The sequence below is a fragment of the Canis lupus genome, chromosome 26, assembly GCF_048164855.1.
Source record: "Canis lupus baileyi chromosome 26, mCanLup2.hap1, whole genome shotgun sequence".
Lineage (NCBI taxonomy): Eukaryota > Metazoa > Chordata > Mammalia > Carnivora > Canidae > Canis > Canis lupus.
In genome coordinates, this window is record NC_132863.1 from 24,560,001 (window position 1) to 24,587,585 (window position 27,585).

The window sequence follows — 27,585 nt, forward strand, 5'->3', positions numbered from 1 at the left end:
ACCCCCATCACAGAGCTGACCCCCCCCACCTGCTCTACCGTTTGACACCCTTTGCCTGCGTCCCACACTCCAGCCCTGATGACAAGCCCTGTGCTGACCTCTGTCACAGACAGCACTTGCCATGACAGGCCAGGGCTCACTTCACTTGCAGCACCATCGCCCGTGGGCTTCGCCTTCCTAGAGCACTTCCCAACACCTAGCTGACCTCCACCCTACGTCACGCTGCTGCTGCCGTAGTCAGTGGGGTGGGAGTCACGGAGCTTGGCCCTTTGCCCTCTGCCTGCGATGACCCTGATTGTGACCCGAAGCCTGAGCTAGAAGTCTGGCTTAGCTAGTGTGTGTTTGCACTGAATCTGACCTATTCCTGTCCCACAAAAGAGGGATTATGCTCAAGAGGTTGCTGTGGTGGTTCCGGGAGGAGCATGACTGGGCTTTTGTTGCAGAGGTGATCTCTCTGTCCCATCGTTGGCCAGCCCTGTGCCCTGCCTCCCCGGAATCCTTAGCGGCGGGGGCTGTGGGCAGCCCTGGGAAAGGAATGGGGCTTCCTTTCCAGAAAGATCTGCCCAACCTTTATTTACTCATTTTCAAGCCATTTCATGGAGCTGTTTGCTGATCAAAAAATGCATTCAGTGTAAAAATTTTTTAAATTCTGAAAACACAAAGAAGATGGTACAAGTCACCTGTGATGACACTTGCAAGAAACAAGTATTGTTACCCTTTTGGTGAAGTTCCTTCCGGTATTTTTTCTAGATGAAAAAAAAAAACATTTGGTGGGTGGGTCGGGGTTGGTGCCTGGATGGCTCAGTCAGTTAGGCATCTGCCTTCAGCTCAGGTCATTATCCTGGGGTCCTAGGATCAAGGCCTGCATTGGACTCCTTGTTTGGTGGGACACCTGCTTCTCCCTCTGTCTTGTTTGTGCTCTCTCTCTCTAATAGATAAATAAAATCTTTCAAAAAGAAAAAAGAAGAAGCTTTCCTTTTTTCTTTTTCTTTTTTTCTTTTTTCCTTTTTTCACTTGCTAAGAGCCTTCAATTAGTTTCTTTACAATGTTTTGTGACAGTTGCCTGGTGGCCCACAATTTATTTGTTGAGTCCCCTGTTGCTGGACATTTAGGCTTGGTCCCACTTCGAGCTGTTACACAGAATGCTCTCCTGGACAACCTAACTGTTCATCTTGCCTGCACCACTGGATGATTCCCTCAAACAGAACCTACACAGGCCCTGGGTCATTGGGCATGAGCCTTCCTGAGAACAAATGTGCCCTTAGGGACAGGCCATTCCTCGCTGCTTATTTACTGAACTCCATCCACTGTAAGCAAAGGTTGTGAGAGCCAGCCTGACCCACAGCATCCAGGAGCCCAACATCCTTACCTAACAGCTGCGGAGACCGAGGCCCAGAGATAAGAACCGATTTGTCCTAAAGCATTAGCAAACTCCATGTTGTCTAGATAGTTTCTCCTCGCTCTGTTATCTCTTTGATGTTTTGCAAAGGAATACAAAATCTTCAACAAGAATGCAGGTGGGATGCAGCAAGGATCAGCATCTGTACAGCTTATGGTAGACATTGCTACTCAATCATCACACTCTTCTGCTGAGTCCAGACCCTTGAGGACTCCAACAGCTGTTACCGGGCAACAGAACTGGCACAAGGGGTGAAATCTTTCTGCCATTCTGGTGGCATCTTTGGTGCCAACAAAGAGTCTTTTTAAAAAGAGGATCTGAGCCCACGTAAGTGAATTCTTCAAGGAGGCTTCCTTCTCATCTTCTGAGACAGTAACAGTGTGTAAGTCCTCCGAATTTTCATCTGTCCAGCCTGGCCATGTTCTCAGAGACACACAGGACCATGGACTTCTTTTTCTTAAGATTTTATTTATTCACAAGAGACACAGAGAGAGACAGAAACATAGGCAGAGGGAGAAGCGGGCTCCCCACGGGGAGCCCAATGCAGGACTTGATCCCAGGACCCCAGGATCACGACCTGAGCTGAAGGCAGATGCTCAACTCCTGCCACCCAGGTGCCCAGGACCATGGACTGCTCAGAAAAGGATGCTCTGTCCCAGCTGCAGGCAATAGGGTGGGCGGGGACAAGGGACCAAGTCACAAGCTCCACAGTCAGAACTGGGTCCAAGCACTGACTCCACGTTTTATAGCTTGTGGAGCCTTGGATATATCACTTCCTTTTTCCAAGAACCCCTGCTCAACTGGAAAATGGGGGTGGTAATACTCGTAGTTTCTTCTCTCTGGGCCTCAGTTTGGTTATTAGAATGGATGTGGCCTTTTCTACTCTGACACTTTGCTGTGTCTGTGTGTCTGATTTAACTCTCTTTGATTTCACACTCTCTCCCTACCCCTAGGCTTCTCTGGACTGGCTTAGTTTGGGCAGGGGAGGAGAGGCTCGTGCTCGTTCTCTCTCTCTCTCTCTCTCTCTCTCACACACACACACACACACACACACACACACACACACACCCTTTACCCTCTCTCTTTGGCTGCATCCAGGGATGGAGCACAGGCAGAAAGGAGAGGGAAAGGGAGCAGATTTCCCTTGGCTGATAACATTGCAAGATGGCTCTCTAGTCTCTGGGGAACCAAAAAATGTTTAGAGTTCTCATGGGCACCTTCCTGGGGATTTGCAAACCTTCCTGCAGCCTCTCAAGCTGCAACCCCAGACAAGGGCAGAGCTCCTCTGATGGCTGACCACCCTGCATGCCACTCCAGCCCCTGGCTCTCTGGAACTCTTTCCTCACCTGTCCAGGGGATAGTGTTGCAAAAGACTTAAATCAGCCCCAGACCAGTTCTCTGTCCTACAGTGTTCTTGGAAAAACATACACACAAACTTTGACCCTGTCCATAGCCATCATTTTCCTCAGAAGCAACTCTGTCCACTATGACTTCAGCTCATCAACCTCTCTCTCTCAGGTGAAAGATAGAATCCAGTCCATTGCCTGACCCACTCCAGGGGACATACCCCTCAAGCCCCTAAATGGTCCCTGGAAGGCCCCTTTCCTCTAGGGCCACAGTAGGGGCAGACACCCCCGCTCTAGTCAATGGGAGAGTGAGTGGAAGGACCAGGGCTGTAGCTGTCTCGTAAGAAATATCTTCACTGGGGGCACCTGGGTGGCTCAGTCAGTTGGGCATGATCTCAGCTCAGGTCTTGATCTCGGGGTCGTGAGTTCAAACCCCGCATTGGGTTCTGCACTGGGTGTGGATTCTACTTTTTAAAAAAATCTTCCCAGACCTTCCTTCTTTGCCCTCATGATCCTTTATCACCTCGATCTTGGTCAGAAGTCTTCACATGGCAGATCCGAGGGTGGTGCAACAGGTTCTTGGCTATCTGCTTGCACTGTGGTCTGGCCCCTCTTCTTGATATATAGCATCATCTGTGGAACTGCGGTGTCTCAGACAACACTTGAGTTTTCAGATTTGAGTGTTAACGAGGACACCCATCAGTGGCAGTCAGAGAGAAGAGCAAGAAGAGCCCTATTTTAGCAAAAGTGGCCAGGAAAGATCTCTCCAAGGTCTTCCTTTCCAAAGAAGGGACACTGAAGCTGAGATTTGGTGAATAAGGAGGAGCCAGGCTGGAAGAGGAGCACTCTTTTGGAAGAAGGCTCAACATGTGGAAAGGCTCTGAGGTAGGAGTGAGAGGAGGGAGGAGCAAAGTGATGAGAGATGAGGGCTGAGAAGGGGGCAGCAGCCAACCATGCAGGACCTTGTAAAGCTGGCATTTTCATACAAGAGCCACAGAGACAATAAATAAAAATATTTTTTAATTAAAAATCTTAAAAAAAAAAAAAAAGATAGGAGGCACCTGCGTAGCTCAGTGGTTGAGCATCTGCCTTTGGCTCAGGTCATGATCCCGGGGTCGAGTCCTGCATCAGGCTCCCCACAGAAAGCCTGCTTCTCCCTCTGCCTATGTCTCTGCCTCTCTCTGTGTCTCTCATGAATAAATAAATAAAAATCTTTTTAAAGGAGCCACAGAGGCCTTTGGAGGGTTTTAATAAAGAGAGGTGTGACAAAATCTGAGTAATTTTTTTTAAAGTTAACTCAGGCTGTTGGGTGGAAAGTGGATTTGGGTAGGCAGAACTAAAGGTGGAAAGAGGAAGACCAGAAAAGACACTGGAGTGAATTAATGAATGCATGGATGGATTGATGAATGCATGGATGGATGGGTAGATGGATAAAGTGGACAGCTCTCAAGCCAGAAGAGGACCGAAGCCCCAACAGAGTAAATAGTTGGCACTTTGGGGACCTCAAGGAGGGCACAGAGAAATCAGGTCCAGATGGCACAGAGTAAGGCAGCTTTATGCAGACCCTACTTTCTGAATTAGGCCTTAAAGATCAGTGATGTTAATATTCCAATAATAATGGTAGCATTTACCATCTACTGAATTCTCTGATGTACTGCATATTTCATTATCTTATGTGACCCTCGAAACAGTCCTATTTTATAGCTGAGGAAGCAGAGGCTCAGAGAGAAAAAGTGATTTTCCCACGGCCTCACAGCTGATGAACCCAAGAACAAGGAGTAAACCACATCTGTTGGACTCCGGAGGCTTTCTCCAGTCCTGCTGTCCAGACAGGGCAAGAGGGAGGTTTCAGGGGAGTGAGCGAGGCAAGGCATTCCAGAAACAGGACACAGCACAAGCAAGGCCCTGCGTGCTGGGAAGAGGTGCAGGGGCAGGGATGAAAAGTCCCTCAGCAGTCCAGTAAGGGCACCGAGCGACCCCAGGGACAGGGCTCTGCTGGCTCTGGGCTCCGAGGTGTGCCAGCCCAACAGAGAGCTGTTGTACTTGTTGATCTCAGCAAGTGTAACCGGGGCCAAGAGGCAGGAAGCAGGAGCTGATGCAGGCCCCGGCCCTGGCGCCAGGCTCAGGCACCCACAGAGGGCATTGTCCACGGGCAGCAGGCATAACGAGCCGGGGAGCCCAAGAAGGGGCATTTGCCTCTACGGAGAGGGAGACGGAGATGTGCCCAAGGGACTGGCAAGATCCCCACCAGGATGCCTCCCTGCCTCCTACAGTGCCTCATCTTTAGGTATTTGGTACATTTGCAAACATGGCAGGATGGCAAATGCTCTTGTTTTGTTCCTCTTGACAACTCCAGGAAGGGGAGACTGGCCAGGGCCAGGCCACACACTGAGGGCCTCAGGGCACTCACCGTCCCTCCCTTGTCCCACCCCACTCCCCCGCCCCCCCCCACACACACACGGACATGGGATTCAACAACGGCCCTCTCAGCTCTGAACCACCAGCCCAGCTTCTAGACTGAGTGGAGGAGCAAGAATGAGTCCCCAGATCACATCAAAAGGCTGTGTTTGCAACCCACCCTCCCGACACTGGCCTGGGGTCACTGGGAAGAAGGACAAAGGATGGTAAAGATCTTGTGGTCCCGACTAGAGAGACTAGGCCCAAGTCCCAGCTCTGGTAGCCCTGGCCACGGGACCCGGGGGCAAGTCAGCCACCTCTCTGAGCCTCAGATGGCCCTGGGAACCCCAGGGCAGGACGCCTGCCCATGAGTGACTTGTGCAGGTTAAGTGAGGCAAGGCTTGCACCCAGGCGGAGTGATGGGGGGCCCAGGGGACCGCTCATTTGTTCCTCTGGGGCACAGTCATGTCTTGTTATTCATTCATTCCACAAGTACTCACTGAGATTCCTGAAGGCAAGGGCAAGGCAAAGCGGGGAAGTAACTATTGCAGAATGAATGACCAAAACCACATACTAAGTGCTTTCAGCAGCCGGTGAAGGAGCAGCTACAATTATCTCCATTTTACAGATAAGGATGTTGAGGCCCAGAGAGGTGAAGTACTTTGCCCAGGGCCACACAGCAAAGTAACCCAAATGGGATCCAAACCTATTCTGTTGAGTGAATTAATTAATGGAGATGCGTATCCTTGGATGCATTTAGGAATAAGCGGTGGGCAAGGCTATTACTTCCTTCCCCCAGATCAGCTATCTGGACTAAACTATGATCATTGCCTCTCTACAAAGACCCAGGCTATTGCAAGAAGTAATAACAACAGCAACAACCATTCACAGTTATTGAGCACATACGCTGTGCCAGGACCTGTGCTCTAAGCATGTCCACCGAGTTCCTCTTAGCACACTGGTAGGTAGGTGCTACTATTATTCCCATTTCACAGATGAAAAACTGAGACTTGGAAAGGTTAGGAAATGTGGCCCAAGTTGCCCTCCACTGAGTCAGGACTTGGACCCAGACTGTCCCCAGGACCTTGTGTATCTGCCAAGCTATAGAGACATCCCCTAATAGGTTTTAAAGTCCGAGTTCTGGTTTGAATCCTGGCTCTGTCATTTGCTGACTATGCAAGGCAGGTTCCTCCTTGGTAACATTGGGATAATGATCCTGATCCTGGTGGGGACGAGAATCCACTGACATGAGCAGTGTAAAGCCCAGGGTGGTACCTGCCATGCTGTAGGCGCTTAATACATCCTCACTGCTATCGTCCCCCCAGGAGCAGCTGTCCAGAAGGCAGGGAGCCCCTTCCAAAACCACACTGTGCCCGGTCCAGCTCCTCTGCCATGTGCCCCTGTGCCCCGCCCACTCCTCATGCCAGCCCAGACCCTCCTTTCTCCAAACCCCAGGAAGCTGGAGTCCCAAGGCTGTCTCCAGACAGGGATGTGGTTCACCAGAAGCCACAAATATTTACTTTGGAGACCTCAGCCCAGCCCAAAGCCTTGAACCAAATGCAAAGGGTGACTTCCCAGACTGGGGCATGCAGGATATAAGGTTAGACTTCCAGACCCACTATCCAGTTGAGGAGAGGAGCATCCTGAGGACTCCGGCGTGTCCAGGTAAAAGTGTAGGGAAGGGGCTGAAAGCCTAGGGCACCAGGAAGGTTCTAAGCTGGAGATACCTGTTGCAGTCAGGTCAAGAGCAAGACAAAAACTTGACCCTGAGGTAAGGTCCCTTAGTCCACTAGGACCCTCTGAGGTCAGGATCAGGGGTAGAGAGGTGCTCAGCCCCCTTGCCCAAAAGACCAAAGAACAATGATGAAGGAATTGGATTGGCTAAGTCTTTCCCTAACCTGATCTCAGTGACATAAACCTACCTTGCACACACCAATTGTTCTGTGCCCAGCCTATGCTGGGGTGATTCTGGGGACAAGGAGGAGCATCAGACTAACCTGGCCCTCAAGTTATTCCCAGTATGGGTCGTGTGGTACATGCTGTGCTCAGGGAAAGACCAGGGACATTGTGGTAAAGGGCAGTCAGGGAAGGCTTCCTGGAAGGGGTAGCACATCAGTTGAGAAGCCAAGCAGAAGTTGGCTGGACAAAGGAAGAGAGGAAGGCATCCCACTGTAAAGGGAACAGCCTAAGCAAAGGCCAGGAGGTGAGATATGATGCAGTGATTGTGTACATGGTGTTTGGATTTGGGGAGGAGACACTTTTCCACAGGAGGAAATGTTGCCCTACTGTCGGCTCCCTGAGGACCTCTGATCAGAGGACCGACTGGTGTGCAAAGATAGAGAAGAACAACAGGGTCAAGGTGCTTGAAAGAAAAAGATTATGGAGTGGGAGTGGGGGGCTTCCCGAGCAAAAGGGTGCAGGGCATTACCTCTGTCTTCTGGCTTTGACTGCAAGGTGGTTTCTTCTGACCCCAGCATTAACGATACTGTCATAATCATAATGACAGCTAACACGCATTGAGCTCTTGTGGCTCATTTAATCCTCCCAACAACCCTGTGATATAAGTACTATAATTATCCCTTATTTTACAGATGGGAAAACTGAGATTCAGAGAGGGTAAGGCACTTGCCCAAGATCACACAGCAAGTGGTAGAGGCAGGCCTCGAGCTCAGGTCTATCTGACCCCGAGGCCCATGATATTTCTCTTCCACTCTCAGTCCCCACGGCCCAGACCTGCTCAGTTTAGCAGGCTCAGATTCCCCATTTTTCCAGGATTCCCAGAGGCCATTCATTCACTCAGCAACCACTTACTTATTAAACACCCACTGTGTGCCAGGCATTATGGCAGGCACTTGGAGTGCACAATGGGGTCCAGCTAGACCAAACACCTCCTCCTGGAGCTTACAGCCCAGTCCAAGAGACAGACGTTGAATCATTACAGCAAATGGCTCAGAGAGTTCATGTTGTTCCATCCAAGAGATACATGTCATCCAGAGGCCCTGTTTATCTTTGGCAACAAGAAGCTCACATGCTGAGCCAAGGACTGATCTGAAGGACTCAGATCTCCAGGTCAGCATCTTCCTTCCCTCCAAGCAGGACAGCCTACAGAGGCAGAAGCTTCCCTGGCTGAAGCTTGGAGGCAGAGCCAGGGTATAAACTGAGAGCTCAGGACCAGCTGACAGGGGCTGATGCACTGCCCCATGGTAGAGAGGGGGGGTGGCCAAGGAGTGAGAATACCCCAAGGTCCTCTCCCAGGAGGCACCCACAGGCCTCTTCCTCTCTCTGCCTTTCTCTCCTTGGCTCCAAGCAGCCACCTATTTCCATCTAAGGCCCCTTAGTATCAAAGCAAACACCTTTCCTGCCACCCTGCATCCTACCTGAGTATCCATTGCCCTCTTGCCTCCAAACTTCCTGTCCTGGGCAGACAGCAGCCCCTCAGTCAACATTTCTCCACATGTAGTCCAGGGTCTCTGGCTGCAGGAGAGGGAAACTACAGAGAAAGGGACATGCAGGCAGAGTTCTGAAAGATGAATAAGAGTTCAGCAGGCAGATAAGGAAGAGGAAAGTACCACAGGAAGAGTTAGAACACAGACACAGGACAGAACACGGTATGTTCTGGGAACTTCAAGAAGTTTGGAATGATTGGAACTTCGTAGGGAAAAAAGCAGGAGGTGAAGTTGGCTACGGTTGGACTCTGGAGGGTTCTAAGTGCCAGACCCTTTGAAGGAGGGCACTACTTCATCATGCCCATTTGCCAGGTGAGAGAAAACAGGCCCAGAGAGGCTAAGCTGATTGTCCAAGGCCACACAACTAGCACCCAGCAGTAGAGACAGGACACAGACCCAAATGGTCAGGCTCCAGAGCCCACACTCTTAACCACTTTGCTCAATAGCCTCTTCTGGACTTTCTGCCCCAAGTCACCAGGCATGGCAGGCTTGCCCTTCACCTCTCTTCCCAGCTAACAGGTTCCTTCAACTGTGCTCACCCCAGGTTCCTTCACCTGCCACCTGCTGCTGCTCACCGATCCCCACAAAGATGGCTGGCCCATTCGCCTTCACCCTCCTCTGTGGTTTGCTGTCAACTACTTTGGCTGAAACCGCCCTCAACCCCCCTGCAGTGTTTAGCCTCGGCCGAGAAGTCATCAAAGAAAGTAAGTTTCAGGGCCCCTGGCTGGCTCAGTCAGTTAAGTGTCTGACTTGATTTTGGCTCAGGCCATGATCTCAGAGTAGTGGGGCCGAGCCCCATGTTGAGCTCCACACTAAGGGTGGAACCTGCTTGAGATTCTCTCTCTCCTTCTGTCCACCCCCACCAAAAAAAGAAAAAGAAAGCAAGTCTGGGCCACCCAGGCCTTACCACCATAAGGCAAGAGGGCAGGCAGAACAGCCCTCCAAAGGAGGGAGGGAGTTCCCCATCACTGGGAGTGTGCAAGGCACAGCTGGGATCCCAGGTCTAGGGTGAGACTCAAGATGGCTGGGAGTGTCTATGATCCCAAGAGTCCATGATTCTAAGATCCTCCCTTCAATTCTATGATTCCACTGGGCCCCCTCCTTCTTCATGTCCCTCTAGACCCTTCACTGACAAAGCTTAACATCCATTACCATGGAGTAGACCAAAGGTTGGCTTTGTTGCTGAGAGATAGTAACACACAGGGACTCTAGGACACAGTAGGGGACACACTTGGGTCATCCTGCCAGAGAGTTAAGGGAGCTGGGGTATTTATACTCCTATCCTCATCAGTCATGGGCTGAGGACTGCTTCTGGAGCTGCTTCTGGAGCACTCAGCACTTCTGACCTGCTCTTCACACAAGCCAAATGGGCTCTGGATGCCCAGGGAAAAGTCCAGCAGGGACCAGAACTGAAGACTCCTGACTTCTCCTATCTCAGTTCAGTACCTGAGACTCTCTGGACAACAGGCCCATGACATGGGAGCCAGAGAGTTATTAGCAAGTATGTTTTGGCAGCAAAACAGCCCCCAACAAGGCCTTGTGGGTTCCCTGCCTCTTGGGTCCAGAGAGTTTGCTGCTGGCTAGTGGGAGGGATTCTGGTAAATGCTCCCACAGAAGCTGGCAATGTTCAAAGGGGCAAATGGTCCCACCTATGTCCCCACCTGAGTGTTTATGTGAAAATGACCTATCTGGACCATCATCCTCAAAGCCACATCTCCACAGTAGATGGTCAGGATGGAGCCATCCTTCTCCCAGCCTTATGTCTGGGTCCAGGTAGCCCTGAGTGATACCCCCTCCCAGCCTGAAGCCACTGCCAAGCCATCTGTCTTGCCCCTCCTGCTGGACCCTAATCTCTGAGATCTGCCTCCAGGGCTGACACAGGAGCTGAAGGACCACAATGCCATCGACATCCTCCAGCAGCTGCCACTGCTCAGCAGCATACGGGAGAAGCCAGCCGGGGGCATCCCCATACTAGGCAATGTGGTGAATTCCATCCTGAACCACATCATCTGGTACGTGGAGCAGAACCAAGCGGGGCGCTTGCTCCTTCCGCACACACTTTGCCTATTCAATTGACCAGTTGACAAGCATCACCTGGTATCAACTCGGTGTCTAACCAAGAAAAATGGATCAAAGTCCCTCCTTCTGAAGTTCCCAGAGGAGCTAACAATGACACAGGAACCCTAACAGGGTGACCCCAAGGGGGAAGGTTGCCTGGGGTGGGATAGTGAAGGGGGAAGATGACACTTCTCAGTGGAGGTGACAGGTGAGCCAATGAGTCCACACTCACCAGGAGAAAAGAAGAAAATGGCATTCTGGGGAGTGGGAGCAGCCTGGGCCAAGGCCCAAAGGGGTGAGAGTCCCAGAACAGCTGGCACTCAAACCCCAAGGTAAGGACTGAGAGGTCAGTGGGGCCAGGTCACGGAGGGTCTTCCAAGTCAGCCCAAGGATCTGGGATTCATCTCTTAAGTGGCAATGAGCCATGGGAGGATTTCTCACAGTGGTGGAGGGGACAAATGGGGGCCAGACTATGCTGAGGAGGAGCCATGGACAGGGCTTAGGTCCAGCTGCTGGCTGGACACCACTGACAGGGGCACCAGGGGACACAGGGAAGAGTCAGGGGGCCAGTTTGGGAATGATGTTCAGTTGAGCATGAGACATGAATCTAATCTCTCCCACATCCCATCCAGGTTGAAAGTCACCTCAGCCAACATCCTGCAGCTGCAGGTGGAACCCTCAGATGAAGGCCAGGGGCTGACGGTCAAGATCCCCCTGGACATGGTGGCTGGACTCAACACGTGAGTGTCCTACCAGTCAGATACAGCAGCCCTCACAGGATCGATCACGCATTGCCCCTTTTCTCCATGCATATATCTGGTAGAGAGTCCCAAGCAGAGGGAAGAGCAAGTGCAAAGGTCCTGAGGCAAGAGTCCATTGACCTGAGACACTTGCTTGGTCCAAAGAATGACAAAGAGGAGAAAGGCAGGGGGAAGAATAGTGGGAGGTGAGATCCTTGTGGGGCCTTGTGGGCCAAAGTAAAGACTTGGTTTTTGCTGAGTGAAATGAGAGCCATGGAGGGTTCTGAGCAGAGGAGGGACATGACATGATTGAACTTTCAAAGAATCCCTCTGGTTGCTGTGTTTGGAGGCAGGGAGGCCATTCAGAAGTCTCTGTTATAATTTGGGGAGGGAGACAGTAGCGATGGCTTGGACCAGTTTGGGCACAGGGAGGTAGGTGGTGAGAAGTGCTCAGATTCTGAATATGTTTCAGAGGTAGGTAGAGGCAACCGGCAGGATGGAGTGGCCAGCAACCAAGATGGGAAAGATCATGAAAGGAGTGGGTTTGGGGAAGGAGCCGGAGTTCAGTGTGTGTGTTTTAGAGAGACAGAGGAGCTTGAGCTGGGAGGTAAGAGAACCAGAAGACTGAGATAGCCGGCAGGTTTGCTCTGATCTGGAGCTGAGACAGTGTGGGCACCTCTACTCCCAGGCCCCTGGTCAAGACCATCGTGGAGATGCACATGGAAACAGAGGTCCAAGCCATCATCCGAGTGAACACCAATGAGAGGGGCCACGCCCACCTCGTCCTCGCTGACTGCTCCACTAGCCAGGGGAGCCTGCGCATCAGCCTGCTGCATAAGTGAGTGTGGCCGCCTCCCGCCGGGCTCCCACCATGCCTGGGAGGGAAGCCAGGTGGTATTCTCAGATGGAGAACACTGTGGCCCAGAGAAAGAAAGGGACTTACCCATCCTGATTCTTGAGCTGAGGCTCCTTTCAGGGAATCCGTGATACCAAAGAACGTTCAAGACATCAAGAGCAGAAACATAGTCGGTGGGATTTCAGGCATCCTGCCAGGAAGTGGGGGAAATATTTGAAAGTGGAGAGGAGCCACATTCTTAGGGCCCCTCAAACCACTTCAGGCAGGCGTGAGGGGAGCCAAGGGTAAAAACATGCTTTGGCGTCAAGCAAATGCATCACCTTCATTTATTGTCTGTGTGCCACTGGCAAGTTGCATCCCTATGACTCAGCTTCGAGGCCACAGTGAGAGGATGAGATTAGGCTCCAGCCAGAAGCACCCAGCACCACACATGGCACACAGCATGGGACTCCCCTCCACTTTGCCTTAGTGGGAGGATGGGGAGAGAGCCAATGCCACCATCCCAGTACCCAGCATACGTTTCTATAGACAACCTCCAGCTTCTACTCCCTGACAACTCTCTGCCACCATCTACACCTGGCTGGGGGGGTCTACTCCCAGCCCTGTCTGTAACAGGGTGTGTGACCTTGAGCAAGTCACCCTCCCCCCTGGGCTCTATCTTCCCTTATGTAAAATAGCATCATCTCTGCCCCTTCCTAATCTCTCTCCCCTTCTCCTCTCCGGAAGGCTCTCCTTCCTGGTCAACTCCTTAGCCAACACGGTCATGGACTTCCTGGTGCCAGCCCTGCCCAAACTGGTGAAAATTCAGGTGAGTGGAATCAGGGCCTCTCTGGCCTGCAAAGATGGCTCCCCCTGTGGGGCTGGGGTGGAACTGCAAGTTGATGCTCAGGGACCTGTGTCTCCCTGAGTGGGAAACTTCTAGGCCTGACCATTCTTTCAGCGGATCGTGGAGCTAAAGGTAACAGAACTGCCGAAAGTCACCCAGGAGACCTTGAACAGTGACGTACTGATAAATTATTAACTGGCTCTGAGGAGGTTGAGTGGAAGGGACCCTGATTTGTAGCACTTGCTGATTTCTCTGGCATAAACTCTTGCTCCAAGGCCTATTTCAAGCTTCTCGTGTGAGACCACTAAGCAGAGTTGGTAAGAAATGCCCCGCAGCACACTATTGTATGGTTTCACCACACAGATGTAATTGACATAAATAACCTCCAGAGCAATAATAGTAAAATATAACAAAATAATTAGGAGGTAATGAGTTTTGAGTTCTCATTAGCTTTGCTTTTAGTATAATTAATTTAGTTGTAAGTTTATATAATTGAATTTTTAATAAGGTTTAGGTTTAGCTCATGGCTCAGAAATTCCTGAAAATTTAACACATGGCCCTCACCAAGTGGTACAAGCTGGCTCAAGCATACCGGTGTCTCGTAACAACCCATGGTCTTCAGGGGTCCGTCACCCACCAGGCCTTGCTGGGTTTATTCTTCTGAGTCAATAAACAAGTTCATCTCAATTTAGATGTCCCTTGTATGTCATGGGTGAACTAAAACTGTAACTTTGAGCACTGATTTCCACTGTAAATTCCAAGATGGGTTCACCACAGTGAGCCTCCTGGGGTTCGAAACACCTTGTCAGATAACTAATGTTTTGTTTATAATTAAACTTCTTTGAATTGAAAAGATTATATAATAACTCAACTGACTTTGGGGGGAAAGTGCCCATAATCCTTCCATCTTAACGTGGCAGCCGTTTCCTCCTTTATATCTATACGCCTTCCAATCTCCACCCACATGCATTCATATTTGTATGTGGTTGTCCTCAGTGTCAATATAATTTGATATTCCCTAAGTTATACCTATGTTCTATGCCACTGTGTAAGATTCATAATTACTGTAATAGCTGCATCATATTGAATACTTTACTAAACCATTCCAGAGAGATTTCTAAGAGGAATCTGAAAAGTGAAGAATTCTGTAAAATTTGTCTTTTCTTACGTGAGATATTTTTTCTTTTATGAATTCTTTTCTATTTAAAGGTGGGGTTTTTTTTTAAGATTTTATTTATTTATTCATGAGAGACACTGAGAGAGAGGCAGAGACACAGGCAGAGGGATAAGCAGGCTCCATGCAGGGAGCCCGATGTGGGCCTCAATCCCCGGATCCCGGGATCACAGTCTGAGCCAAAGGCCGGTGCTCAACCACTGAGCCACCCAGGTGTCCCTCTTTCTTTATTTTAGAGAGAGAAAGGGAGAGAATGAGAGGGCAAGTGGGAGGGGCAGAGGGAGAGAGAGAAACTCAAGCAGACTCTGTGCCAAGTGCAGAGCCAAATGTGGGGCTCCATCTCCCCAGCCTGAGATCACAACCTGAGCTGACACTTAACCAACTGTGCCACCCAGGTGCTCCTAAAAGTGTGAGTTTCTTGAAGTAGCATCCAGCTGGAAATTTTTTCCCAGCCTCCAGCAAAATCATATTTTAAATAGCATCATATTTTATTAGCTAAAAATGTATTTTCCACTAGAAAATATGGCATAAAAATGCTGTTTGCCTAATATCTGTTTTTAAGGGTGAAAAATCATGTATAATGAATGATATGAGAAAGCTGGGGTTCTCTTAATCACCATTATTTTCCACCACGAGTCAGTGAGTTTGGTACAAAGATCATATGAATATTTTACTTAAAATGAAGGGAAAGGCACACCATGTTTAAATCTGTCAGGAGCCCATCCAGAAAATGCCGAAGCCCTTTTCAATGTAAATACGTGTGTCCCAACCCTAGCTGCACATCAGAACCACCCAGGAAAGCTTTTAAAAGTACTGATGGAGATTCCAATGTAATGGGCCTGGGTGGGACCATAGTACTCCAGAGGATTCTGGGTGCTTTCCTGGAGAATTCTAATGTGTAGTCAGGGTTGAGAGACACTGGTGGGAGTGCAAGAGAGGTAATTCTGAGAGATGATGCCAAGGTCGCCAGCGACACCTCTCCCCCGAGGAACAGGCTGGCCCCTAACAGTGAATGCTGGGGGTCTCCAACCCCCAGTCCTCCATCCTCCCTGGGTTCTGGGTTAGCAGAGCAGTTAGAAGCAGGGAATGGGCTTTTCATAGAAAAAGATCATAGAGAACTTTCATAGAAAAAGTTTCTCAAAGTGCACTGTCCTTTCTCAAGAGTTGTGATGGGTGGTCAACTGGAAGATTCTTCCACTGGGGATATTGTATCTAAGACAAATGACAGAATCAGCGCACCACCCCAGAAAACGGGCTGCCTAGAGCAGAGAGCAAGACTCTGGGGTTTGTGGGTTTTTTTTAAGATTTTAATTATTTATATGAGAGACAAAGAGGGAGAGCATGAACAGGAGGGACAGAACAAGAGGGAAGAGAGAATCCCAACTAGACCCCACTGTGCATAGAGCCTGATGCGGGGTTCAATCTCACAACCCTGAGATCACAACCTGAGCAGGAACCAAGAGTCAGACGCTTAACCAACTGCACCACCCAGACACCCTGAGAACAAGACTCTTGAGTCCCACAAGCAAGTCAAAGGCTTAAACTCCTCCTTCAGCAAAACAGGCGAAGCCAGGATTAGGTGAGGCCAGGGTTGCTTACCCTCCACATTATTGACATTCAGGTCATATAATTCTCTGTTGTGGGAGCTGTCCCGCACACTGACGGATGTTTAGTGGCATCCCTGGCCTCTAGCCACTAGATGCCAATAACACCTCCCCCAAGTTGTGACAACTAAGAGTGTCTCCAGAAACTTCCAAATGGGGACACCTGGGTGGCTCAGTGAGTGGCTGAACATCTGCCTTTGGCTCAGGTCGTGATCCTGGGTCTGGCATCGAGTCCCACATCAGGCCTTCTTTCTGCAGGGAGCCTGCTTCTTCCTCTGCCTGTGTCTCTGCCTCTCTCTCTGGGTCTCTCATGAATAAATAAAATCTAAAAAAAGAAAGAAACTTCCAAATGTCTCCTCGGCAACAGAATCAGCCCCTTGGTGAGAACTGCTATAAATTTTAGGGGGAAGAAAAGCTCAGGAGGCAAAGGGATATGTTGGATCTAGAAACCCACAAAAGGCACATAGGTTGTTCATGAGTCTTGCTGGCTCTGCCTTGCCAGCCCCCGTTCTAGAGTCTGACATGCAGAAGGAACTCAGTAATGACTGGTCGACTAAGGAACTGAATTAGGAAACAAATTCTCCATTTCCCTCTCATGGAAAACATGAGCTCTCGTGAACAGGACAAGGGGTCTGATGGGGAGGGCAGCTGGCCAGCCAGGTACACTCCTGGGCACAGGGTAAGGGACAAACCACTGCAAAAGATCCCAGGCCACGCTGGGGGCCGGGGTGGGCTCTGAATGCAAAAATGGCTGGCAGAATGGACACAACACCAAGTTGTCAATCCCATGAACAAAAGCCTGGCTGGACAGGCCAAGTGTGGGTCATTGTGGGGTTGTGTTCTGGCCCCGCGATAATGGAGCCTCTGCATTTGTGCTGTTGCAGCTGTGTCCCGTGCTCGAGGCAGCCTTTGAGGACATGCATGCAGACCTCATGAACCTGCTGAGGGGTAGGTGCTCTGCTCTCTCCCACCTTTTTCCCTTACTGCTGAGCCAGCCACCACATCCTGGCTCTGCCCAGCATAGGCCTCCCAAGTCAAGGCTGAGCCGCAACCTGGCCCAGTAGCAAGTGCAATGAGCATCTAGGAGTCCCTCTCAAAGATGAGCAGACAGGAATTCACCACACCTGTGACTTCACATGTACCTACTCTGTGCAAGTTTTTGTGTGAGTCAGATTTCCAGGTTCAAATCCCAACTCTGCCATTGACTTGCTCCGTAACTTGGGAAAGCCACCCCACCTTCCTATCCTCATCTATAAAATGGGGTTTCCTATACCACAAGATTGTTAGGATTAAAAGTTTACAGGGTAGTTCCAGGCAGGTAGCAGATGCTCTACCTGCATGGAGCAGTGGGGTTTTGTTGTTGTTGTTTTTTAAAGATTTTATTTATTTATTCATGAGAGATACAGAGAGAGAGGCAGAGACACAGGCAGAGGGAGAAGCAGGCTCCATGCAGGGAGCCCGATGTGGGACTCGATCCCGGGTCTCCAGGGTCACGCCCTGGGCCGAAGGCAGGCGCTAAACCGCTGAGCCACCCAGGGACCCCTGCACAGAGAATTGTATACAAATGGAGCTGAATGGATGAACGAATGAATGAGTGGATGAGACGGCAATTACTGCAGCCTATTAGAGAAGAGAAGACAAGGGAGGAGGCAAGACGCGTGCTCAGGAAGGAGGCCATTTCTCCCTCCCTGAGAGTAGCAGAGATGGGAAGACTCTGTGCAGACCTCACAACTGCGCTGTGCTCAGAGCTCCCAGAGTGGGAATTAGTGGGAAGAAGAAAATTCTACCATCCGCTGTCTCAAGATCTGAAGCAGCTCAGCCAGAAGATGACCAGGGAGGAGGGGAAGAGGAGAATGGAAGCAGTACGCGGTGAGCACCCAAAGAGCACCTACTGGGCTGGGTCTCGCTGACTCCTCAGATAACTCCATGAAGTAGCCATCAGCATCCCACCTCATAGATAAGAAAGTGGAGGCTCAGAGAAATTAAGTCATTTGTCCAAGTTCACAGAGGAAAGTAGTCATAGGGGAAAGCTTGAACCCAGTTCTGCAAGTTCCAAGTGTGGTGTAAGTCAGATATGAGCCAACCTAAGTAGGGACCAGTCCTGTACAACCTATGAGGCAGGTATTTCTATTCTATCTACCCCGGTTTTAAGATGAGAACATTGAAGTTCAGAGGTAGGAATAGAGTAGCCAAGGCTCTTGGGGCTCGAACAGAAGTCTGTCTGGCTCCTCTGCTCCTCAGGGGCAGGGCAGGACGTTTCCCCAGGGGAGCAGGTGGTCCAAGCAGGTGGTTCACCCTCCGCCTGTCCCTGAACTTCTGTGCAGCCCTCCCCATTCTCCGCCCAACAGCCAGGGCAGCTGAGACACCACTGCCACCTGCTGGCCATGAGGGGAATCCTCAGGGGAACACAAGCGAGCCAGGGCGCAGATGGGCGTGCACCAGCTACGCTGTCCTGCTAAGGGGTGCAGATCGTGGTCCACTGGAGGAGGCAGAGTTATAAACAATAGTTCACTCTGGTTCCAAACCAGGACGTTGGCATCAGACCAACTGGGTTCAAAATCTGTTCACTCTATGACCTTGAGCAACTCATTTTGCTTTTCTGAGCCTGTTTCCCCATCTGTAAGGGGGGAACCTCCTAATGTTATTGTGAAAACTGAGTGTGAACTGTAAGTGTAAAGGTTTAGCACAGTATGTGGTGCCTGACAGATGCTTGATAAAAGTCATTCTCATCATCATTATCATTGTCAGCATCGTTATTTCCGCTCCTCCCTACTGACCCCCAGGCAATAATGCAGCTTCAGCCAAAAGCAGCCCCCAAAGCACACCATCCAGTGCTGCCCTCCTGTCTCACAGAACTTTCTTCTTGTCCCTGAGCAGTGCCTATTTCCTTCAGCTCTGACCGTCTGGAGTTTGACCCTCTGTCTCCTGCCATCAAGGGTAATGTCATCCAACTCAAGCTGGGGGTGAGTGTCACGGGACCTCAAAAGTAAAGTAGAGATAATCACTGCTCTTCTTTAATTGCCAAGGATTAGACACCATTGGTCTGTTTCAGGGAAGAAAACACCACTCACGGCTAGGACACACAGGCTGATTTAGAAACTCAGCAGGCCGAGCACAGTCCCATGTAATCCATCCTGACGGAGGAACACCAGCAGGTGGAATCCAAAGGCTCCACACAGAACATCGGTCCCAGAGATCTGTCCTCCCACTCTGGTTTCCCCAGTCAGAGGCCAGAGTCGGCACTGGGGTTCTCAGCCTTCCTCTTAGGCAAGCCCCTGCCAAACCCCAAATATCTGATGACCTTGAAACAAGAGCCCAGGATCAGGACCCATCCCTGGAGGTCACACAGACCTGAGTTTCTCTCTCAGCCTCACAACTCCCTGGCTGTGTGACTTCAGGCAAATTCTATCACTTCTCTGAGCCTCTCTCCTCATCTGTAAAATGGAGACAATAATAGTCACCAAGGGGAAGGTGAAGTGAGGCTGCACAGGGCCCAGCAGGCAGGAGGAACAGCAGGAACCCTCTGTGAAATGTGGGGCCATGCAATCATCCTGGGGCTGGGGTCCCTGAGGGACCAGGAGAGCCTGGACAGCGTAAGGCCCAGAGCCATTTACTTGGTTACTCCAGGCAACTGTTGCAACCAAACATTTTCATCACTTTGGTTGCAGTTTTGAATTGTCCCTTCATCCAAAGGGTTTGTGAGGTCTCTGAGAGGTCAAAAACCTAAATGCCAAATAGGACATCTGGGTTTTACAGAATCAGAGGTTAACTGAAGGGTGCTGGTGGAGTCGCTGTTGTCGGCCACCTGAGATCACTCACCACCTGAATTCCAGGCTGAGCTCCCTGTCAGCAAACGCACAAAGGGAAATAGGCCAAATGGTGTCATTGTCTTCGAGGTTATTATTGGGTACATTTTTGGAGTTCAAGTTTCCAGCCAACCATCTGCTTTGTGTCTTCTCAGGCCAAGTTTTCAGACTTCCAGGGAAATGTGACCAAGTGGTTCAATGAGTCTGCAGTTTCCCTAACGGTCCCCTACCTGGACACCACCCCTTTCAGCCTCACTGTGAGGCAGGATGTGGTGAATGCTGTGGTAGCTTCCTTGCTCCCTCCAGATGAACTCGTGGTCCTGGTGGACTATGTGGTAAGTCTTGGCACGAGAGGACGGGGCCCCCTCCGCTACACCATGAGAATTTCCCGAATCAAAAGGGCTCAAGGACTGCCCTAAGCCTCTGAGTAGTAATCCTTTGTCAGGCTCAGTTTAAGTCCCTCCAGTAATTGAGAGCTCACTCCCTCCTCTAACAGATAGACTATAGCTCTAAAGCTAGAAGTTTCCTTATAAGATTCAGTCCTAGTCCTACTTTCTAGAACCTAATACAACTGCTTCCTCTACCAATTAACAGTCCCATTGAGCCAAAGGGCGTCTTAGATAGTGAGTTTGTCCAGTCGTGCCCGCTGTCCACTGTGGGGCCCGTGGCAGACATCACTGATTGATCAGGGCCCTCCTTACTATCGAGCCTGGATGCCGACATGGCCTTGGAATCCTTGTCAACCCAGCACAGCAGATAACTATCACCAGTCAACTGGAGTGTGCTACCTCCTCCAGAGTGGACCAGTGGGGAAACTGAGGGGTTGGCCCAAAGTTAGTATGCTGAGAAAAAGGGAATGATCACCAGCAACCACATTCATGACTATAGTAAGAACTGGGTCACATCTCCATGTCCTCGGCCCAACATCCACAAACACCAACAACCCATAGTGAAAGTCCAGGCTGGTGAGGATCCGATGCCCCACAGCAGCTGACGCAGAGGCTGTTTTCCACCAGCGACAGTCTTGGGGCCTGGGCCATCAGATCCACCCAGCTTTCCTGGGGTTGTGGGGATCCAGGCAGTGGGACTATGGGAGGCATGCCTCCCCTGTCCCCTCTAGCCGACCTGCTCTGCCTCCCCCTCATCCTCAGCTTCCTGAGCTGGCCCGCCGGTTGAAGTCAAACATCAAGACAATCAGTGAGAAGGTTGGTCCGCCTGCCATCAGCAGTTTGATGGGTGCTTGCTGTGGTCTGTCCACTGACCTCCGGGAAGTAAAATGCGTGTGGGACTGCTCGGTTTCCTTCCAGCGCTGGTGTCTGCTGTCCTCACAGAGCGTTCAGTCTAATGGCATCAATTACACAGATGATATTTCAGTTACAAGTGTGGTAACAAAGGATAGATTCCAGGGGTTCCGAGGGCATGACTGGGGCACCTAATATAATCCAGGAAATGAGAGAGGGCTTCCCTAAAGAGAAGAGTATTCCTGCTGGAGGGAGAAGCAAAACCAAAGGCTGTGAGATGGGGATACCAACAATCCACTCCAGGATGGGGCAGAAGGATGGTGGCTGCAGCAAGAGAGGAAGTAGGGAGGCCAGGAAGGTGGCTGGGGGGCCAGGCCACAGCAGCTGCACGGGGCCCTGGTGAGCCCTTGGGAGGCCCCATGTGGATCTGATGTCTCTCCAGGCTGCAGATCAGCTGGGACCCACACAGATGGTGAAGATCCTGACTCAGGAGACCCCAGAGCTCCTTCTGGACCAGGGCAGCCCCAAGGTGGCCCAACTGATCGTGCTGGAAGTGTTCGCCACCAATGAAGCCCGCCGCCCCTTCTTTACCCTGGGCATCGTGAGTTCACTTGTCTGTGGTGTGAGCAGCAATCTGGGGCCCCTCCTGTGCCTGTTCACTGTACTGAGCACCCTCTTCCTTTGCTAATTGTTTCCACCACTCCCGTTGCCCAGTTGGAGGCCCAACTCCGGTCCTGTGACTTTATTAGTTAGGATCTTCGGGCAGAAACTTAATTCACATGCACAGAAGGAACTGTATTAGCTCATATAATGAAAAGTCCAGATGGCCTAACCAAAAATAGCCAGTTTCAGGTGCTCCAACAATGTCATCTTCATTCTTCTCTTCCCATCTGGCAATTTTGTTTTCCTAAGTACCGCCTTCATCCTCAGATAGATTATCCAAGGGCCCCGGCTGATAATATCCTATCAGGTTGACAACATCAGCTGGAAGAGCCTTTCTGCCCCTATGTTTGACACAAGTACTGAAAGAAACAGCCTTCTCTCATTGCAGGAAGCCAGCTCAGAAGCTCAGTTTTACACCAAAGGTGACCGACTTATGCTCAACTTAAATGAAATCAGGTAAACACATAAATCATTGTCTCACCACCTTGTGACCAATGGTTTTCTTTAAACACCCAGTGTTTCAAACCTCCATATGTATGAGCATGAAGTAAAGGTTACTCTGGGAGGTGTAGAAAGGAGACCTTGCCTGGACTGTCCTGCTGTGGGAACCAAATATCAGAGAAAAGGGAGGAAAGAAAAGCGGCCTTACAGCAGCCATGGGACAGGCTGACCCCAGCCGTGGGAACAACATGCCCAGCACCATCCCCTCATCTCATTCCGGACAACTCCAAGACGCTGGAAGTGACAGTCAAGCCCCGATGCTGACCCCCCATGAGCCCAGCCCAGAAGCACAGGGCTCCAGCTGCCTTTTGCACCTCTGCCCACCTTCTCCCCACATCCCGCAGCCCTCTTGCTGCTATGCCAAAGGGAGTTCAGGGGTTGCAAACTCGAGCCTTGTGGGACAAATCAAGCCCTACCTAGTAGGTGCTCCATAAATAGTTGTTGAATGAATGAATGAATTCTCAAGGGCATCTTCTGTTGCAGCTCTGATCGGATCCACTTGATGAACTCAGGCATTGGCCTGTTCAACGTGAGTATTAATAGATCATCCTTGGGGCACAGGGGCCAAGATAGTCCATTGAAAAAAAAGAAACATTGACCAAGATTTGCTTGGAACCAGGTTGCCATAGGCAGCTCCATGATGGGCTGGCCAACCTCCACGTTATCTGTTACAAAGTCCTACCTCCTGGCTCTGGTGTTTACTGAGCACCTACTATATGCAGGACACAGCTGAGAACACACAATCACAGATATACAGATACACATTCACTTTTCTTCTGTAACATTTTGATCTTTCATCAAAAACCAAATCCCTTCTTTTCCCATTCTCATTTTGCTCATGTAGACTCACTTCACCTCAGTGACCTCTGGTCAGCCTCTGTTCCCCCAGCGGAGTCAGAGTGGCTCAGAGATCTCAGACTGGCTAAATCCTGTCTTCTTGCAAGGTTTTGTTTTGGTTTTTGGTCCACGTGTTTTGTTTCATTATCTTTCATTTTTTATTTATTATTTTATTTATTTTTTGGCTAATTTTTAAGTGATATCCCACATGATAATCAGAACTTTGACTTCACTGGAGAAGTCAAAACTCAGGGAACTGGGTGAAATTCCCTTGGAACAAATTCAGCTAGAACACAGCAGTGGAGCCCCTGAGGGTGGGGGTGCATCCCCCTAATGCTACCCAATATCCCCCCATGCACTGGGAGTCAATTGGACCTGTTTGCCCCCCAGCCTGTCGGGTCCTGGGAACCCTCTCAGCTCTGAATGGCAGTACCCTGGGATTCCAGCATCTCTCCTGATTGCCCTGGCCATGGGGCCGGGCTGGACCCATTTTAGGAATGACTTGGGGGACTTGAGATCCTCAGCCAGGGTAACAGTGACCTTCTCTTTCACAGCCTGAAGTTTTAGAAAACATCACCACTGAGATCCTCATCTCCGTCCTACTGCCAAATGAGAACGGTGCGTCCCTTTGCTATACATCCCCCATTCCCCAGGGCTTGGAGGGTGATGTCTGCATCTCACTTTCCATCCATCCTCAGAGCCTACTTCAAGTTCTACCTCCTCCAGGAAGCCTTCCCAGTCACCCAACTAGAAATGACCTCTTCCATCTCCAGCTTCCTAGCCCCATTTACTAGTGCCAGAACCTAGGCAGACAAAGGTGAACCAGGCAATGCCCCCGCCTCACTGGGCTGATGGCAGGAGAGAGACAGAGGTGTAAACAGACACTAGAGCACACTCGAGGTGCCTCAGGTAGACCTGGGTTCGAGTCCTGATTCCCCTTCTTGTTGGCTACCTGGCCTTGAACAAGCTGCCTTTCCATCCTAACTCAGTTTTGCCGTCTGTAGAATGGGAAAATAAAAGCACCCTCCTCGGGCGCATAAAGGAGACGATGTTTGCAAGGGGCCCAAGGAGGTGCCTGGCACAGTCGGGTCTCAACATCTCTGTACCATCGCTGATGTTTGCACTGTTGTCTGTGTTACAGTGGAGGAAGCCAAGGGCAACGGTGGAATTACTCTAATGAAGCCCCAGATTGAGGGAGTGGGGAGAATTAGTAACCTATGCAAACCATGTCTTTCTTCATTTCTTATTTTATTAGAGTAGGAAATCTAAATGTATAGACATCTCTGTTGTGAATGACAGGAGTTCCTGATGGTTCATGAGCAGAAGTGGGAGGGGTGCCCTCTGGAGCCAACAGCAGCTGGTGCTGGAAGCATAGGGCGGGGATTGCGGCTGGGTGGATGCTGGGGCCAGAGAACAGTGAGCAGAGGCAGGAGGGACAGTCCGAACTGAGTGTGCCAGGTCCCGAGTTCCCTGCCCATGGCTGCTCAATCCCACCCCAAGCCCACCGGTCTCTGACCACATTTATTATTTCAGGCAAATTAAGATCCGGAATCCCCATATCAATTGTGAAGGCCTGGGGATTCGAGGCAGCTTCATGCTTTCTTACCAAGGTGAGTGGGGTTAAACATTCTGCCCCAGGGAGGGCACAGCCGCTGGGGGAGCCCTGGGCAGGGAGGCAGGGCCTGCACTCCAACGCTGACCCTGCTGGTCACTCACGGGGGGCCCTGGACCAGCCTCTTCTTTTTTCCGGGTCTCACTTCTTCATCTGTATGTGTAAGAGTGAGACCGTCCTGGCCTGGGGTGCATTCACCTCCAGCTTTCTCCACTCTTCTTGTTATTCATTCATTCACTTGTTCATTCAGTCAGTAATGCCTGGCACATGGTAAATGCTCAATAGACATTCGCTGAGCAATGACTCTCCTTGACAGCTGCTAGGGAGGGGAGCTGAAGCAGCATCACTCCCACCCCCCAATATTAACATTAATAATATTTAAAAGCCCATAATTTTTTTGTGCCACTGAACAACATCTTATTCAGTCTTCACACCCATCAATATAGCAGATCCTGCCGTAATCCCCATTTTAAAGATAAGGAAACTGAGACCCAAAAATGGCAAATCCATATCCAAGGACACAAGCACTGTAGGTGGCACAGTTGGGGTTTGTACTCCACACCTGCCCTCCTAACACGTGCTCCAGGCCCCAATTTCTGCAGGAGCCAATGACAGTGAGGTAGGCCCATCTCAGTCAGCTAGCCATCAGGCATTTACTAAGCACCTACTGTGTACCAGGCATTGACCACAACAGTGAACAAAACCTCTGCCTTCCTGGAGTTTCTAGTCCACTCTAGGTGGGGGAGATATTGAAAGCAGAATTATTTAGAATTAAGAAAATTCACAGGCTGATTGCCTACCTTTCCATGGCCAAGGTATCCAACTCAAGGCCAGAAGCCACCTTGGACCAAACCTTTAACTTATATTAGTCCTGATTTGCCCAAAGCTGTGGATTGGTATCACTGACTTCCTGAGTTATTTCCTTTCATCTCAGAATTTCATGCTGGAGAAATTCAAAGAGGAAAGGAAGTCTCAACAATGCCTCCCCATACCACGAGGTCACATTTGGTAGAAGGGTAGGAGGCTTGGTTAACTAGTTTCAGAGGCCAGTTAATGTATGACTTACTGCCCACCTCAAAATCTGTGTACACCCTTCAGCTGACTGTGATGGAGAATAATGAGAAAAGTGCTGGGATAGTACAGAGAGAGGCTGAAAATTCTAGACTCAGGAACCCGAGGACCAGTGCAATCCCGGCTCTGCCTCTCTCTAGCCATGACCTCAGGCAGGTCCTTTGGCCTGAGCCCAGCTTCCTCCTCCATAAAACCCAGCAGATGCATGAATACACAGAGCATACACTAATGGACTGACTACAATAGTCCAGTTACAACATAAGCAGCTTATCTAAAATACATACTACGCTCGATTCATGTTGGATGAACAACATTGTCCATACAGCTGGATGGCTAGAGCTTGGTTTATTTCACATATCTCTTCTTAAGGGGCATTTAGGTACTTTCCTCATTTTTTTTTTTATCAACTTGCATTGCATAGCCCATCATTTGCACTTTGGGTTGGAAAGATATCGCCTCATTCTTTGGATCTCTTTCCAAGTTTCCTGTTTTGCTCTATTCATTTATTTTGAGCTAGTAGCCCATTGATTTCCTTTTTATAGCTTTGTAATTTATGTTTTAAAAGCTAGCTGAAGGCATGAATAAATGGATAGATATGAGATAAAGCAAGTATGGTTCAGAAAGAGTTAGTAATAGAAACTAGGTGCTTAGTATTCAAGTGATCACTGGAGAATTCGTTCCACTTTGCTCTCTGTTTAAAAATCATCATAATAGGGGCACCTGGGTGGCTCCATGGTTGAGCATTTGCCTTTGGCTCAGGGCGTGACCCCAGGGTCCTGGGATCGAGTCCTGCATCAGGCTTCCCACAGGGATCCTGCTTCTCCCTCTGCCTATGTTTCTGCCTCTCTGTATCTCTCATGAATAAATAAATTAAAACTTTTTTTAATTATTATAATGAAAGATTGGGGGAAACTTAATAGGTCACGTTCCTTGTATCACACTTAGTTTCAAAAAATAAAAAAGGCAGAGCATCATTAAAAAGTTAGCTGGCTGGCACCCAGTGACTACAGCCAGGAATTTGCATTTTGTGAAGCTTTTTGAAGAGTTCTGGTGATCACTTGGGCTTGGGGACAACAGTCCTATGCAATCCCATACTCTGCATGCAGATACTTTACCTGCGCCCCAGACCCCTGCACAACATCACTGTTCCCACACAGACTTTGATCCTTCCAAGAATTGTGTGTGAGTGAGTGAGTTCAGGATCATAATCCCCCGTGGTCACCTGGTGGAGGACCACCAGCATAAACCACATCAAAGCAGGAGGTAAAACACTGAATGGACTTGTCTCCTCAACTCCAGGATGCCCTTGTGGTCACCCCAGCCTCCTCATAGAACCCCGGACTGCTCTCCTCACTCCCATGAAGACTTGGATCAAGGTGGCCATCCAGGGCAGGCTGGGTCCCAAAGGAAGTATGGACGCCAGCTCTGTAGACCACCTCTCTCTGCAATAAATAAAGATTTATCTGTGACTCCTACAGTCTGGAGTGTATCTTTGTCCCAACTCAGGAGTTATTTTAACTCTGGCAGGCTTGGGAACCTGAAATCCAAGCCCCCTCTAGGTCATGTTGAGGCACACCTGAGCCGATCTGGGCCGTGTCCAAGCTATGTCTGGGACATATTTGGACGATATATGGACAATGTCAGGGTTATGGCTTCCTCCCTGGGCTAAGGGATAAGAAAGCCAATTGTGCTCCTCTACCTTCTGTGTCAGCCTCAGTAGTATGGTAGGACACCTGTTCTGTTGATCTAGATAGTGTGAGGACTAGAGGGCTCTCTGAACAGTGTGATTCTGGAGGCAAATGAACTAGGCTTGGAGTTTTGACATGACCCCTCAATGGTCATGTTTGACCCTGGGATGTGGCTTCCCTTCTGTGGGCCTGTTTCCTTCTCTATAAAATGGGGAGAATCATAGTCCCTACCTTGGAAGGGGGTGGTGAAGATGAAATGAGAGAGAAGGGTTCCTGGCACAGGGTACTCGGACAATGCCATCTGTGAATGATGTCACTGT

The 27,585-nt window shown here is 50.0% G+C and overlaps 1 protein-coding gene and 1 long non-coding RNA gene across 5 annotated transcripts in view; one reads left to right on the forward strand and one right to left on the reverse strand.

The window, feature by feature from the left end:
• LOC140618323 (uncharacterized) overlaps positions 1 to 27,585 on the reverse strand; it is a 117,384-nt gene that overhangs the window by 62,329 nt on the left and 27,470 nt on the right. The window contains exon 2 of one of the 2 annotated variants that reach the window (XR_012018497.1): positions 12,330 to 12,432. This is a non-coding gene — a long non-coding RNA (uncharacterized lncRNA). Of the gene's footprint in view, positions 1 to 98; positions 396 to 12,329; positions 12,433 to 27,585 lie in introns of those variants that run through there. The other variant, XR_012018498.1, reaches the window with a different exon arrangement.
• On the forward strand, positions 6,716 to 27,054 carry BPIFB1 (BPI fold containing family B member 1). 3 transcript variants are annotated; one of them, XM_072800586.1, is made up of 16 exons: positions 6,716 to 6,807; positions 9,133 to 9,292; positions 10,459 to 10,600; positions 11,279 to 11,386; positions 12,075 to 12,224; positions 12,969 to 13,050; positions 16,731 to 16,794; positions 18,724 to 18,809; positions 19,808 to 19,987; positions 20,804 to 20,857; positions 21,336 to 21,494; positions 21,945 to 22,012; positions 22,541 to 22,586; positions 23,449 to 23,512; positions 24,428 to 24,504; positions 26,877 to 27,054. In XM_072800586.1, the coding sequence occupies exons 2-16, from the start codon at positions 9,178 to 9,180 to the stop codon at positions 26,907 to 26,909; spliced, it is 1,428 nt and encodes a 475-aa protein (XP_072656687.1). In that variant the 5' UTR covers positions 6,716 to 6,807; positions 9,133 to 9,177; the 3' UTR covers positions 26,910 to 27,054. The 3 variants fall into 3 exon arrangements, with proteins under 3 accessions (XP_072656687.1, XP_072656688.1, XP_072656686.1); XM_072800587.1 differs by having other exon boundaries at positions 6,778 to 6,913; XM_072800585.1 differs by lacking the exon at positions 6,716 to 6,807 and adding an exon at positions 8,307 to 8,900.